The following is a 14,459-nucleotide window of genomic DNA, read 5'->3' as shown; positions in this document are numbered from 1 at the left end:
CCAACATTATTATTATTATTATTATTATTATTATTATTATTATTATTATTATTATTATTATTATTTAGGCAGCTGTGGACAGTTCCTTCAAATTTCGTCTAGATCGGAGATTCCTAAACCTTTGTCATCATGCTTCCATTTATTAACGTACACAAATTTAAAAAATGTACAAAATTCAAGCATCAAACTGAATACAAATAAGCAATACAAACAATACAATGAAAATTTGGGTAAGGTGAATTTATTGTGACAATGTTCAACTTAAAGGTTCTCCGCACCTTCCCTGGACTCCATCTGCATCCCTCCAAGGGAGGCTCACCTCACTGTTTGGGAAACCCTGCGGTGGACCTTGAAGTTTTGACAGTAAATCCCTTCAGATATTCGGCTGACCTTACTAGAACTAGGAAAATGCTTTGAAACAACAATGGCCTGTGAAGGAAACAAAAATACAAATCATGCAAAATCATGGTTTGCTTAATCATCACAATTTATTGGGTTTAACTTGAAAAGTTAAGGCAGGGCTGAGCAACATTTTTTTTTTAGCTTAAAACACCAACTCAAACTTCCAGTTCACATTCTGATGATTTAGCAACATCTCTAGAAAGGACAGGACTAAATATATCTAAATATGTTCAAATGGTCCCCAAATCACCATCTTGGTTATTTCTATTACTCCAGAAACTAGGTATTCCTATCTCTCATACATCTTGAAATATTTTTGTTTTCTTCATTTTTGTTCCATTATTACTTTACCTTGAAATTCATACATGGAGTTGGTTCACAGCACAGCTGATTGATGCTTGTTCTACTGGATTTTCATCTCAACTGTATGAAACTGAGACCTGTCTTGGTACTTACTAGAGCAGGAAAGTGGACGTATGGCAACTTTACAACCTGTGGACTTCAACTCCCAGAATTCCTGAGCCAACCACGCAAGTCCACGGATTATAAAGTTGCCATAATTGTCCAACCCTGTGCTAGGGGTAGAGAACGGGGTATTAGTGACTTATCCCTAACCTGTCCTTCTTGTCCTCTCTCTACCCCTCTCCCATCTCCCTTTCACCATTCTTTGACCTTACTAATCCTCTTGTCGTTAACCCTCCTCTCCCCATCAAAACATATGAAAACAAATTACCTTCTAATCCACAGATGTGTTTTGGCGACACACTGCTTTGCATCCAAAGGCTGCCATGGAAATGCAAACAAAGAATCCCAAGGAAGTTAAAACTAGGACAATGCCACGCATGGCCGTGCAACAGGCCTAAAAACCAGAACAGGAAATCAAGGACAAGAGGCTGCATTGTTTGTGCTCTCCCCTTTAGAGAGACTCAAGAATAGTCAGTCTTGTCCCCCCAAATGTTTCTGAAGGAGATTTAGTAAGCAGTACTAAAGTCTTACTGATTTTAAGGCATTCTTAAGGCATTCTGGCCCAACCGCAGGGTGCTAAGAGATAGAGCTGAGGACCAATTCTTGAAGCACTCACACAGATTTTACAATGGCAACAAAAATCACAGGAACCATGAGTAATGAGGTAGTAGCAATTACTGGATGACCCCATCCAGTTGAAACTCATTTAGCTTCTGTGCATGAAGTTAAATGCACAATATATGTATAGGAGATGACCAACCTGAGCCCGAGGGAGGGGGTCAAACAAGACACCCAAGTTCAGCCCACCTTGAATTCCTTATCTCTCGCCAAATTGCCTTGACCGTTAGTTCAGATTCTTGTAAAAAGCTTAAACTTGTAATAAATCTTTATACCCACTTGAACTATCTGGATTTCCTGATTTCTCTGGCGCTTGGCATTATGATTAAACAGTTCAGCATTTATTCCATCTTTCCACAAAACAAAACTTCTCAAAGATTGAGAAATGTAATTCAATATAATTCAAATGTAACAATCTCTGTTGGAAATCTCAGGAGTACTGTATTTAGGACTGGAACAGTCTTGCAATGTCTGTAAACTCTAGGTTGGCCCTCTCAGACTCCCCTCAATACATGAGCAGTAACCCTATTAACTATTTGTAGTGTATTTAACCTTATCTTTAATTCAGTCACATCTTAGTTCAGGCTTTGACTGCTTTTAGAAATGCAGTCTGTGATGTGAATAATGTACAAAATAGCTTTAGTGACAAAGTCATATCATGGATACTACAGAAAGTCTGAAGAGTGCCTTCAGGGTAGCCAGAGTCCACTAAGCTTGGGCTGGTTCTAATCAGAAATGTGCCACCGGTAAATAAATAAATAAAATCCACAGTATGTCCTTTTCACAGAAGATCGAGTTTCTTGTAGAATTGGTACAGGTGCCCTGTGTAAATTCAGTCTGAATTAACTCAGTGAGAGCATTCGATATTCTACCAGTGAAAACAATCTTCCCAGTACTCAAACCAACGTCTTCCAGTTGTATTAGCACTGGATGTTCCGATAATTTTCACAAAGAAAACAGAAACATGGCCCCAAGGACAACTCACTGCAATCTGATGCCGCAGTTGACAAAAATCATCCCGAGGATCGCATCGAATGTACTGGATACGGGGATTGTAGAATAAATCAATCAAATAGAAAATGTTGACCACAGCCACTACCACTATGCAGATAACGTAGATGACAAGGCAAGCTTTCACCTGAAAGAAAAATATTCATGCTGACACTTTTAGGAAAAGAATGAAGTACTGTTGACATCTTTTTTCAGATCTGAAACCCGATAGGAAATCCCATCTGAATACATCTGATGATAATAGTGCTGTTTAAGTCACAGAGGATGACTGATAGAGTTCTACTGCTCAGGTTGAGGAACCATTCAACATGGCATGAAAATCATCTGATGCTTCCAGATGGCTAGTCTTTCTATTTTGCAAGCATTCACAAATGTTCCAGCTCAATCTGAAGTCATTTTTTCCCCAAGACATCTTCAGATCTCTACCATTTGCAAATACTACTAGGCATCTCTGTAAATGTTCAGAGTTAGGGCTTGGAGAATAAAAGACAGCCAATATAGCAATCCTGTTCTCCCTTGCTACATCAACATTGTTCAATGGTTGTGTCCCTCATCCTTCATTCAAAACAAAACCACCCAACTTCCATTTCCCACATATGCTTACATACTTTGGTATATTTAGTGCTTTGCAAATAAATTCCCCTTCAAGAGGAGGCATATGGGGAAAAGATTGATAAGTAAACAAGGGCACTGAGATCCCAAGAAATCTTTCAGTCATATGATGCTCGATTCAGTTGCTTTCCAAATCCTGGAATAATTTACTCTGCAGAGGAAATCAGATTGTATATTTGGGCTTGGGAGAGAACCGAAGGAGGGAAATGTTTTAAAACACTAAGATATCGGAAGCTCCATGAAGAAGAAGCTCAGTTTTGGAGGGAGAGTTAAGTAGTTTAGTGATTAAGGCACCAGGCAAGAAAGCCAGAGACTGTTAGCCACAAAATCCAGCTGGGTGACTTTGGGCCAGCCGCTCTCTCTCTCAGCCCAACTCACTTCACAGGGTTGTCGTTGAAGGGAAAATAGGAGGAGGAGAGATGTTTACCACCTTGAGTTATTTGTAAACATAATAAAGGCAGGATACGAATAAGGAAATAAAAGCTCTTTGGGAAAAAAATTAAATGCTAATGCTCACACAGGTACTCCTCGATTTAACAACGGTTCATTTAATGACCATTCAAAGTTCCCAAAGCACTGAAAAAAGTGACTTATGACCATTTTTCACACTTAATCACATCATCAAAAGTCAGGTGCTTGGCAACCAACTCATATTTAGGACGGTTGCAGTGTCCCTGGGGTCATGTGATCCCCTTTTGCCACCTTCTGACCAGCAAAATCAATGGGGGAGACAGATTCAGTTAATAACTGCATTACTGACTGAACAACTGCAATGATTCACTTAACAGCTGAGGCAAGAAAGGTCATAAAATATGGCAAAATTCACTGACCAACAGTCTCACTTAGCCACAAAACGTTTTGTGCTCAGCTGCACTTGTAAGTCGAGAACCTACCTGTATTCACTAACTATGGCACGGTACCATATGCCTCTCTAACTTTTATTAAGCTCATGTCCTCATTCTGCCATCTTTCTCTCATCCCCAGTTCTAACTGTGGGCGCAGCCCAAGTTCATTTTTAACTGTTCCACTTTTAAAGCAGCGAGTTCCATCTACTCTTGACACACATCTCGTTCTGTGACTAATATGCTGACAGGTTCTTGATGGGGCATCCAGGGGCTGAGAACAGACCAACTCTGGATGTCGTCGCAGGCTTCCTACTTCTGGACAACGCCCTGCGGTGTTGTTTTTGTCTTGGACTGCAGGGGAGACCAGACTCTTAGATGCAAGAGAGGCTTTTGCTTGAGTAAGATTTTACTAGCCTTTGCCAAGTGCTAAACATAGCTTTCTTATGTATACAGAAATAGTTTTGCTAGACTTCTTTTTTAAACCAATGTTTAGGAAAACAACTAGTGGTCTCTGGAGGGAAGCTTCCCCAATCCAATGGAGATCCCTCCCTCACTTCGCCCTGCCCAACTGTCAGTGAGGCTGTTTTTGGACATGGCTTTGCTACTTTTTCAGAAGAGGAAAAGACCCCGTGATGAAAAAAAAATGCATAAGTGATTAATTGCTGCTGTAAAGCACCAGCAGTCTTTCCCTGAGGCAGTCCTGGCAATTTATTCCTGTGCCATAAATAAATTCAGCTGGGCAACTTGCTTTGCCTGCCCCTCCCACCTCTGCCAACACACCTTAAGGAGAACAATCCCTCAACCATTGTCCTTTAAATGTCTCATATTATATTTTTGAGGAAAATTTCTCTTGCTGTTCTTGTAACTGAAGCAAAATAGAGCTTAGCTGATAGAGCAGCACAAGTTATGCTGGCATACTTGTTGGCTGACTCAAGGATTGGAGTTATACACATCAAATAGGCCCTAAATTTCTATTATAAGGCCAAAGAAGAAACTTCATACTCTTTGGCTGACTGAGGTTAGGAAGAGAATTGAGACAAAAGTGTGAAAATAGATCAACAGGCAGGCTGCAGAACTACCACAGGAGCTTCTGAACAGCAGCCAGCAATATCCCCATCCAAAGAAATGGACAAAGTGACAGGAGAGGAAAATATGAATCACATCTGAGGTGGAACCATTTCAGTATCATGAGAACAGTCAGTGTATCTGGGAGTGCCCACTCTCTAAGGAGGAGCAAAGGGGACTTATTTTTAGATGATGGGTTCCTAGTCCAGTCGAAAGACATTGTACTGCTCTTCTCTTCTTTTCTCCTTTAATAAAATTACTGAGATACAGTAAGAGCAGAGATAAGATAACTTGAAATATCTTGAAGGACTATTGGAAAATAATGGCTGATTACCCTATAACAGGGGTCTTGAAACTTGGCCCTTTTATGACTTGTGGACTTCAACTCCCAGAATTATTCAGCAGGCACGCTGGCTGAGGAATTCTGGGAGTTGAAGTCCACAAGTCATAAAATGGCCAGGTTTGAAGACACCTGCCCTATAACCTTCAATGAACAAGGACAATAAGCTTTGATCAACTTGTGTTGGCCTTTCTTGCTTTCTCACATACTTATTCCTCACATACTTACCAAGTTCAGGCTTTTGGCTTTGTCTGCAGCAAGGGTGAGTATGCCTGCCAGAATCAGCTGGAAACAAAGAATGAAAAGTATAATAATGTGATTGATTCAAGATCCCTATGCAAAATCCCACACTGACTCCAGAAAAGCTGACAAGTTGCTACCTCACTTCAAAGATCTAAATGAAAACATCTACCTGTATCTTCTTACTATGAGACCCAGTTTGATATAATGATTAAGGCATCAGGCTAGAACAGTGGTTCCCAATCTTTTCTATACCCCGCACCTGTAGAACGCTTCTGATATATTCTCACACCCCTTACAAAAGTTTAAAATAATGGCAACGAATTATGCATATACACTATAATTTTGAAAACCCAAGTTTTCGCACCCCCTGGAATATCATCTCACACCCCTGGTTGGGAACCCCTGGGCTAGAACCTGGGAGATTGTGAGTTCTACTCCCACCTAGGGTATGAAGATAAACTGATTGACTTTGGGTCACTCACTCTCAGCTCTAGGAAGGAGGCAATGGCAAACAACTTCTGAAAAAAACAGTCAGCAAGAAAACCGGAGGAACTTGTCCAGCTGGTCTTTCAGAATCAGACATGATTGAACAAAATTATAATAAAAAAATCTTTTTACCACACATTTATATGGCTGGACAGTCCGAGTGACAATTTCCCAACACTTTCTAGGACTTACAAAGAAGAAGAAAAAATGCAGATGAAGTGGAATACTGGAGTTTGGGGGGATGGCAGGACACATGGGCAAGAATTGTCTCCTTACCACTCCTCCCAATTCCTGGGTATGTTCACTTTAAAAAAATAATAATCCTGAAAGAAATAAGAGAAACCTCAAGTAGGGACAGGGCTCTGAGCATAGTATTGATGAATCAGGTATATGCAGAATCTGGTAAACAAAGTCAAGAGGGGTGGGGTTTACAACACTGAATCAAAGATCTGCCCTGGCAAGTTGCCATCTTGAGTTTTTTTTTTTTTACCAGAACATGAGACATGGAAGCAAATTTTTGCAATTGTCACCCTGTTAGTGAGCTGGAAGGAAGGCTGAGCTGGCTGGTTCTTGTCATGGTCTCAGAATGTTCAGGCTCCTGGCAGGAAGAACAGTGACACACTGTTTGGAAAGTAAATCCAAGGATTTAGGAAGTAAAAACAGCACCCTGGGAGTTGGAGTCCCCTCCCACATGGAGGTAAGCAGTTGAAAAGTGTCAAGCTTTTGGCAGTTCAGGGGTGAGCACATAAAACCAGACAGCTGTTCTTCATTCCTGAACAGCCTGACATTTCACTGTTACAATTAGTTACTGGCTTTATTTATATGCAAACTACGCCATGCTCCTTGACAAGGAAGAGTGGTAGATAACATTATTAATCCTAGTTGTGGTTCACATTTACATATTTTATTGATTAAGTATAACAGCTAGAAGATATAGTGAAGTACACCCCAAAATATAACATTGCTAATAGTAATTAAATGAGGTGAGATTTAAAGAAACAAAAGATACATCTCTATAGTATTGATGGACAACTATCTCAACCTTTATCCCCTCTGCTTGCTTGCCAAAGTCTCAGGAGTCTTTCCTCATCATCTGCTACCTGATCTGTTTCCTTGGGGCAGCAGGATTGAAAGTGGAGCCTTTTGCCTTGCAAATCTTATGGTGGAGAAGAATGAATTGAGAACCCGCCTGTTTGGACTGCAAGACACCAGCTGTCTGCCTCTACTCTCATAAACTGAAATGTGGTGCCTGTGTTTTACATCAGGGGTCCCCCACCTTTTTGGTTCTGTGGACGGATGGCAGTGGTTGCGGCGGCTTTGCTGGTTTTGGTGGTGGTGGTGGTGGTGCGATGGTTCCGTGCACAACCTAAATCCAATGCATACACAAATGAAGCTTTGTGCATGGTTCCCAGGCCCGGGAGGTTGGTGAGGAAAACCTTAGAAAAAGATGCTACCTTAAAGTCATCATACCCAAGGTTGTTGCATTAAAGAGCCTTCACTGAAATCTGTGTCTATTTTGGTTTTGCCAGTTTGTGTGTGTGTGTGTGTGTGTGTGTATGCACATGTGTGCATGCCGTTGAGTCAGTGTTTGATTCCTGCTAACTGCTTGAACAAATCCCTGCAGTTTTCCTGGCAAGCTTTTTCAGAAATGGTTTGCCATTGCTCGCTTCCTAGAGCAGATAGATAGATAGATAGATAGATAGATAGATAGATAGATAGATAGATAGATAGATAGATAGATAGATAGATAGATAGATAGATAGATAGATAGATAGATAGATAGATAGATACTGACTGACTGACTGATTGACTGACTGGCTGACTGGCTGTTTTGGCAGCTTTGTGGGGTTTGAAAGATGAAATTGTTAAGGTAAGGTCATGGAGAATTACAGCATTGTTGCTGATTCAGAGGCAGTAAAGAGCAGGAGAAGCAGATGCTGGTGACTCACCACTGCAGCTGAACTGAAATGCGTGCCCAGCTCATCTCTATAAGCACAAGGGGACAGGAATAAGATGACTCCAAAGGCTGATTGGAAGAGCCCAATCATCAACAGGAGTGCCTGCAAAGCAATTTTTTTTTTAAATTTTCCAAGTATTGAGAAAACATGGGGAAGGATGACAACTTATACTAGAAGATGGATAGGGAGTGGGATGCTCACTGACAGGTAAAGGAAATAGTCTACTAAGGCCATTCACCAAGGACACTGCTTTGCATTAGCTGCACCCAGGAAATTTGGACTAGAACATACAATACTGATAAGGAACAACTTGTGTGTCCTTGAACTTCTAAAAGTCCCATGCCTAGTGCTTACCCCAAATACTGTGGGATGTCCCTGGAGGAATCTCTGCAGAAGGACTCCAGTTTCTGACATGGCAACTTCACAACTTATTGACAGACAAAAATTCTTGTAAGTTCCTAAACCCAGCTGATTATCTGGATAGAAAAAATAATAATTAAATAGATTATAGCTAGAACAATGAAAAACAATGCTTTTGCCTGGAAGTCAGAATGAACGATCCTGATTGAAGACTTATACCCAAATCAGAAGATTTACCTATATTCTTTTATTCTTTCTGGTTCTAGTTTCATATCTCCTTCAACACTCTTCCTAATATTTATTCATAAAGTCCCATCCAATTCTACTAGCATGCAATTTTGCCAGAAGCAGCAGTGATGATATAGTCTTATGGAATGGAGATCTCTTTCCAGATTACTCTATTTCTCTTCTCAACCAGAAGTTTACAAATTGCACTGTAACAATATCAGGAAATGTCTCAATTCCCCCCCCCCATGGGCTGATGAAGACACTTTCAACACCAGCATTGGCCCATTTGAAGCATCTCCTTCCTTATTGCACAAAGAGGTTAGCACACACACATAGTAACATATCTTGTAAAGGTAGCTTGAAAAGTTCCCAGCAGTCTGATCACAATGATCTAAACCAGGGGTGTCAAACTGCCGGCCCGCGGGCCAGACGCATCATAGCAAAACTGCCCACCCCATTCCTGGCAATGGCAAAAAAGTTGCAATAGGTCCTGATGTTGCAAGTTTGACACCCCTGATCTAAACAGTTTGGGGAAATGGGGAGGAACAAATTAACCCCTGTTTCCCTGGCTCATTGTTGTCACATTGTAGAAAGAACTTGATGGAAACAGTTCCACACATGCAAAGTTTAGTGCTAAGGGTTTCAAGGAGGAGTTGATAGAAATACATCCCAAACCAGCTTTAGTTGAAATGGCAGGTTCATTGTGTTTGTTTACTTAGATCTTGCATACTTAGCTTTGCAGTATTGTCCCGACATTTAAATCCTATAGGCAGAGATCTTTTTGCTAAAATATGAAGGCTGAAGGTTATGCCTAAAAAGGGGGCTTCAGGTATCATATTTTTCTGTAGAACTGACACATGATGAAAGCACTATTTCTATTAGTTGGACAGTGACAAAACTGGGCACAAAATACATAGGCTGAGAATACACAGAACTACATTCTCCTCCAGCCGTTTTCAAACCATCTTAAGCAACAATCCCTGTGTTTAGCAGGCCATGTAGTTGAGTAAGGAGGCTACCCTGCCTCCTAAAATAAACTGAAGAGGAACTAGTTTGAAACTACTAAAACCTTTTCTTTTTTATGAGATGGAATTTCAAACATTATCTTGATTATTTTCCTTCCATTTTTTTGTTTTAAAGGTTATTTTAAACATTTATCTTAAACGTTTGATAGAAAGAAATGTAAAAAGTGGAAAAGAAATACACAGAGACAACAAAACCAACATTAAAAAAAACAAAATGAAAAAAACAGAATTTGTTTTCTTTAATGTTGGTTTAGACACTTGTTTGAGATTGGATGAATATGTGATATATATATATATATATATATATATATATATATATATATATATATATGTATATATATATATATATATATACACACACAGCTATAATTGGAAAAGGACATTTGACATTTGACAATTTTGTTATTTTACTAGTTCCTTCTTATCAGCAGCTTGCAAATTAAGATTCTGTTTGGAGAAAACTTTACACACACACACACACACACACACACACACACACACACACACATATATAAAGTTTTCTCCAAACAGGATCTTAATTTGCAAGCTGCTGATAAGAAGGAACTAGTAAAAAAACAAAATTGTCAAATGTCAAATGTCCTTTTCCAATTATAGCTGTATCTGTAAAGTCCATGCACGAGGCTATTTCTTGAAACAGAATATTTTTTACCAGTGATACTACTGGAATGGCCAGGCAATTCCATTTTTTTTACCTCTGTATCTATGATGCTGAACTTAGTTTATTCTTGGTGTCAATACGGATAGTCCTCGACTTACAACCATTCATTTAGTGACTGTTTGAAGTTACAACAGTACTGAAAAATGTGACCTATGACCGGTTTTCCCAGTTACACTTGTTACAGCATCCCCATGGTCACATGGTCAAAATTCGGGCTCTTGGCAACTGGCAGGCATTTAAGATAGTTGCAATGTTCCAGAGTCACGTGATCACCATTTGAAATCTTCCCAGCTGGATTCTGACAAGCAAAGTCAATGGGGGAAGCTAGATTCACTTAACGACTGCATGATTTGCATAACAACTGCAGTGATTCACTTAACAATGGTGGCAAAAAATGCCGTAAAATGAGGCACAACTCACAACTGCTTTGTTTAGCAATGGAAATATTGGGCTCGCTTGTGGCCATTAAGTTGGTGATTATCTGCATACAATCTTACTGTGCTGTTTTCTATTGCCCAAAACACAGAAGAGAGTAAAGGATGTTGACAGCTCCACCATCGTGCCATCAGCCCCACCAAAAAAAAGGAGTCAACAGAGGAGGCAGTATAATCCTTGCTTCAGATCATCATCAAACATCACAATTGCAATGGAGCTTGGAGAGATCAGAGGAGCAGTAATGAAATCCTTGTTTTGCTATTCTCTCCAACATGCTGCCATGGTTGTCATAATCCTGGGCAGGGTCACGTGGTCACCATTTGCAACCCTCCCAGCTGGCTTCCAACAAGCAAAGTCAATGGGAGAAGCCAGATTCACTTAACTAATTAAAATTAATTAAAATGCTTAATTTGTATTTTGTTTTCTTAGAAAAGTATACAATCTTGAAACCCAACTCCCAATACTTGTCTTAAAGGAAGGTGTGTCTGCATAAGTAGTTGATGGCTCCTTCCTTGTGCTTCTCAGTTTAACAATAACAATAATAGAGTTGGAAGGGATCTTTGAGGTCTTCTAGACTAACCCCCTGCTCAGGCAGGAAACCCTATACCATTTCAGACAAATGGCTGTCCAGTCTCTTCTTAAAAACTTCCAGTGTTGGAGCATTCACCGCTTCTGGAGGCAGGCTGTTCCACTGGTTAATTGTTCTAACTGTCAGGAAGTTTCTCCTTAGTTCTAGGTTGCTTCTCTCCTTGATTAGTTTCCACCCATTGCTTCTTGTCCTGCCTTCAGGCGCTTTGGAGAATAGCTTGACTCCCTCTTCTTTGTGGCAGCCCCTGAGATATTGGAACACTGCTATCATGCCCCCCTCGTCCTTCTCTTCATTAAACTAGACATATCCAATTCCAGCAACCGTTCCTTATATGTTTTAGCCTCCAGTCCCCTGATCATCTTTGTTGCTCTTCTCTGTACTCTTTCTAGACTCTCAACATCTTTTTTACATCGTGGTGAAATCAGATTCCTTCTTCATATTATATTTTTTGGGAGAACAGTTGTTGCTTGCAGGCTGAATTTAGAACTGGCAACAGTCACATGTCTAGTTCAAAATCTACTAAGATCTGGCCTTCTGGCCATAGCACATGCCTTCATCTCCAACCAGAGATGATTCAAGATAGTTTGTTGTTTGATGCAAAGTACAAGATGATAATTCTTCTCCTCTCCTGTCAATGCAGCAGAGAGCAGGCAATTTATTTAGCAGGTGCAAGACAGTGGCACAGGGAGTTCTGTCTTCTAGCATTCCCCCCCAATCAGTGGTTCTTAAACTGTTTCATCCAATTACTCCATTTCTTGGCCTCGAAGAATCTCATTAGTCTCACAAAAACACCCTCCAGACTCTGTTGTTTATAGAGGCTTCCCAGCTGTGGCTGTCCCAAACTGTATCCTCGACTCTCAAATAAGCATTTGCAAATTGCTGCATCACTCCCAGTTTAAGAAACTCTGCCCTAGATTTAGAAACAGTTTTCAGAGGGCAGCTTCTGGTTTTAAGCATTCCTCCTTAAGAAGGAATGAACAGAAAGTAATTTAACTAATCTGTTGCTAGTTGTTACAATTCCACTTTTAACTCCTGATCATTGACATGGTGAGACTAAAATGCTCTTATGCCAAACTAATTGTTTGCAAATTCTTAAGTTTAGTAGTTCAGATGTATGTTTGAACTTATATATCTAGCTCATTCTGGAATCTGATTTAGAAGAGCAGCATCATACATATGCATGTTTGTCAAAATCTATAAAAAGACAGATACACTATATGGTGTAGCAGCGCAAATTTTGAAATATGAACTATTTCAGGAATTGGGTTTGGCTTGTCTAGAGAAAAGACATGATAGCAGTATTCCAACTTATTTTCCAAAGTACCAGAAGGCAAGAACAGGAAACAATGGATGGAAACTAATCAAGAAGAGAAGCAACCTGGAATTAAGGAGAAATTTCCTAACAGCGAGAAAAATTAACCAGTGGAATAGCTTGCCACCAGAGGCTGTAGGTACTTCATCACTGGAGATTTTTAAGAAGAGACTGGACAGCATCCTGTCTGAAATAGTATAGATCAGGGGTCTGCCTGGCTGAGGAATTCTGGGAGTTGAAGTCCACAAGTCATAAAAGGGCCAAGTTTGAAGACCCCTGGTATAGATTCTCCTGCTTGAGCAGGGGGTTGGACTAGAAGCCTCCAAGGTCCCTTCCAGCTCTATTCTGATTGAAACCCATCCAATTTGCATATCTTTGACATCATAGACACAACTGGGCACGATGCTCACCCCAGGTGCTGCTGATTTAGAAGATTTAATACTTAATTATTCCCATCTATTAAGCTACGGTTTTCTACTATCTTGGTATTCAAATAAAAAAAATTAAGTAGATCCTATAAACCTGAAGTCTGCCTGTACCTACTTAATGCATATAAGCTCACTAATTTTGTGTTTCCTTATACAAAGAAAGCTTTAAAAGGATTCAGTCAGATTCCCCAAGTACCGACATGGAGAAAAAATGTCCATTCATAGCGTTCCTGCAGGGAATCAGTGGGGGAGGAGGTCATTTTACTCATTGGTTTCAGTAGTTCCCCCTTTGCTTTCTTTCTAGCCTCCTGCTCAGAAACCGCAAAGCTCAGAAACTGGCAAAGTTCCTTCCCCATTGAGCCCATAGATTTTAGTTCACTGGCCCCAAATTTCCTACTGGTAGATAAAGCTCTGCTATCTCCTATTTTGCTGAATCCAACCCAGGTATTTCTCATCGGTGCTTTATGGTGTCTTTTATAGATAAGAAATAAGGTGCAAGCTGCCATTCTGTTCAGTGGCAAAAAGAGAGCATTCCTCCAGAGCAAGATTTATTTTATAGCTTTAGCAGGAAATCAGATTGGTTACTCATCTTAATGGTTATATTCACAACCATCCTTCAGGGAAAATCCTAATTCAGTTTGTTACAATTTAAGGTTTACTTTCAATGTATCTGGTAGTCCCCAATTGGGGAAGACTGTCCTAATTTATTCACTGGCAAGGAAGAGAGAGATTTTAGGGCTCCTGAAGAAACTGCTCCTGCCTGCCACTCCTGGTGAGTATCAAAAATGACCTTGAATTTGGATATCTTTGGCTTAAATCTCAGCCAATACACCATGAGCTTTTTTTGGGATGTATGTCTGAGCATGCTTTATTCGTTTTAATGTAGAAAGGAATAAAGGAATGAAATGACAAAAACAACAGCAAACAGAGAACAAACAAGCTTCTTGGGCTTCTAGGGAAACTTCTTTGGTGTTTCTTCTGACATTGGCAGACAATTTTTATTTTGGATTTCTTTTGCCGTCTTGTGATTGAAGAGCAATGACAGGCTACATGAGAAAAAAAACAATGGAAAAGAGTGTTCAAATTTCAATAAATTCATGGAATCTAATGGCATATTTAACACAGACATTATTGACGTATTTCATTCCTTGTCTCTCTATTTGGTCATAATTTAAGCTGTCTGAAAAGCATTTTATTTTGGGGGGTTTATTAAGGTTAAAACAAACTCCAGAAAACCAATGGGACATATATTAATCATGGATCTCATGACTAACCTCTTATTTTCACAAGCTTCCTCAGGTCAATATATAACCAGAGTCACATTGTGGGAGAAGTGAATGGCATAAAAACAAACAAAA

General features: G+C 39.9%; 1 protein-coding gene and 1 long non-coding RNA gene across 7 annotated transcripts; one reads left to right on the top strand and one right to left on the bottom strand.

The window, feature by feature from the left end:
• Nucleotides 1-225: 225 nt before the first annotated feature.
• LOC120308292 (membrane-spanning 4-domains subfamily A member 4A-like) lies at nt 226-8,769 on the bottom strand. Of its 6 annotated transcripts, XM_039344167.1 has the most exons (7): nt 8,643-8,769; nt 8,400-8,521; nt 8,037-8,147; nt 5,587-5,643; nt 2,471-2,623; nt 1,136-1,261; nt 226-429 (listed from the first exon to the last, which is right to left on the bottom strand). In XM_039344167.1, exons 2-6 carry the CDS (start codon nt 8,457-8,459, stop codon nt 1,139-1,141), a joined length of 504 nt encoding a protein of 167 aa, XP_039200101.1. In that variant the 5' UTR covers nt 8,460-8,521; nt 8,643-8,769; the 3' UTR covers nt 226-429; nt 1,136-1,138. The 6 variants fall into 6 exon arrangements, 5 of the variants coding, with proteins under 5 accessions (XP_039200101.1, XP_039200105.1, XP_039200102.1 ...); XM_039344171.1 differs by lacking the exons at nt 8,037-8,147; nt 8,400-8,521; nt 8,643-8,769 and adding exons at nt 6,220-6,274; nt 6,618-6,755; XM_039344168.1 differs by lacking the exons at nt 8,037-8,147; nt 8,400-8,521; nt 8,643-8,769 and adding exons at nt 6,220-6,410; nt 6,578-6,701.
• Nucleotides 6,647-7,591, top strand: LOC120308293. Its single transcript, XR_005556820.1, has 2 exons — nt 6,647-6,784; nt 7,158-7,591. It is a non-coding gene; the product is annotated as an uncharacterized LOC120308293 (long non-coding RNA).
• Nucleotides 8,770-14,459: the final 5,690 nt, after the last annotated feature.

This window comes from Crotalus tigris, unplaced genomic scaffold (assembly GCF_016545835.1).
Source record: "Crotalus tigris isolate CLP2741 ecotype Arizona unplaced genomic scaffold, ASM1654583v1 scf7180000017899.1852299, whole genome shotgun sequence".
NCBI lineage: Eukaryota > Metazoa > Chordata > Lepidosauria > Squamata > Viperidae > Crotalus > Crotalus tigris.
The sequence above is the reverse complement of the archived record's forward strand: the minus strand, read 5'-3'. Positions and strand labels throughout refer to the sequence as shown.

Excerpts from the sequence above, each read along its gene's own strand:
- LOC120308292 (XM_039344167.1), bottom strand. The coding sequence starts at position 8,459 with ATGTCAGAAACTGGAGTCCTTCTGCAGAGATTCCTCCAGGGACATCCC. Across the intron at positions 2,624-5,586 it reads AAGCCAAAAGCCTGAACTTG|GTGAAAGCTTGCCTTGTCAT; the intron begins GTAAGTATGTGA and ends TTTTTCTTTCAG. Across the intron at positions 1,262-2,470 it reads AACTGCGGCATCAGATTGCA|GCCTGTTGCACGGCCATGCG; the intron begins GTGAGTTGTCCT and ends TCTGGTTTTTAG.